This window comes from Gavialis gangeticus, unplaced genomic scaffold (assembly GCF_001723915.1).
Source record: "Gavialis gangeticus isolate Ggan-Ray unplaced genomic scaffold, GavGan_comp1, whole genome shotgun sequence".
In the NCBI taxonomy this organism is placed as follows: Eukaryota; Metazoa; Chordata; order Crocodylia; family Gavialidae; genus Gavialis; species Gavialis gangeticus.
In genome coordinates this window covers 35,426,700-35,427,324 of record NW_017729028.1, presented here as the reverse complement: position 1 = coordinate 35,427,324, position 625 = coordinate 35,426,700, and the positions used below count along the sequence as shown (strand labels likewise).

The following is a 625-nucleotide window of genomic DNA, read 5'->3' as shown; positions in this document are numbered from 1 at the left end:
GGGTTTCAATGACAAACCTCCAGTTTTTGGGTCTCCTTTTCCCTTCTCCCTTGCAGATACGTCATGACGGATCAAACAGCTACCGTTTGATGCAGCTGGGATGTCTGGAGTCTGTGGCCAACTCAACTGTCGCCTATTCCTCCTCGTCGCCTCTAACTTACTCCACCACTGGCACTGAGTTCGCCTCCCCGTATTTCTCCACTAATCACCAGTACACACCCCTGCACCACCAGTCCTTCCACTACGAGTTCCAACACAGCCACCCGGCCGTCAACCCCGACGCGTACTCCTTGAACTCGCTCCACCACTCGCAGCAGTACTACCAGCAGATCCACCATGGGGAACCCACCGATTTTATTAACCTGCACAATGCCCGGGCACTCAAGTCCTCTTGCCTGGACGAGCAGAGGAGAGAGCTCGGGTGCCTAGATGCTTACCGCCGCCACGACTTGTCTCTTATGAGCCATGGGTCCCAATATGGGATGCATCCAGATCAAAGGCTCCTGCCAGGACCGAGCCTGGGGCTCTCAGCCTCGGGAGCGGACGATTTGCAGGTAACTCGCATGCCGGCTGCTTTCCATGCCTCTGGATAGCTCTCTCAAGGGCAGGGGAAGGGGGGGGGGGG

The 625-nt window shown here is 57.1% G+C and overlaps 1 protein-coding gene across 1 annotated transcript in view; it reads left to right on the top strand.

Moving 5' to 3' along the window:
- The first annotated feature begins 8 nt into the window (after positions 1-8).
- The window catches only part of TFAP2D (transcription factor AP-2 delta), a 78,325-nt gene continuing 77,708 nt past the window's right edge, over positions 9-625 (top strand). The window contains exon 1 of the mRNA XM_019520687.1: positions 9-554. Within this exon, the coding sequence (XP_019376232.1) occupies positions 9-554 (546 nt within the window). The remainder of the gene's footprint in view (positions 555-625) is intronic.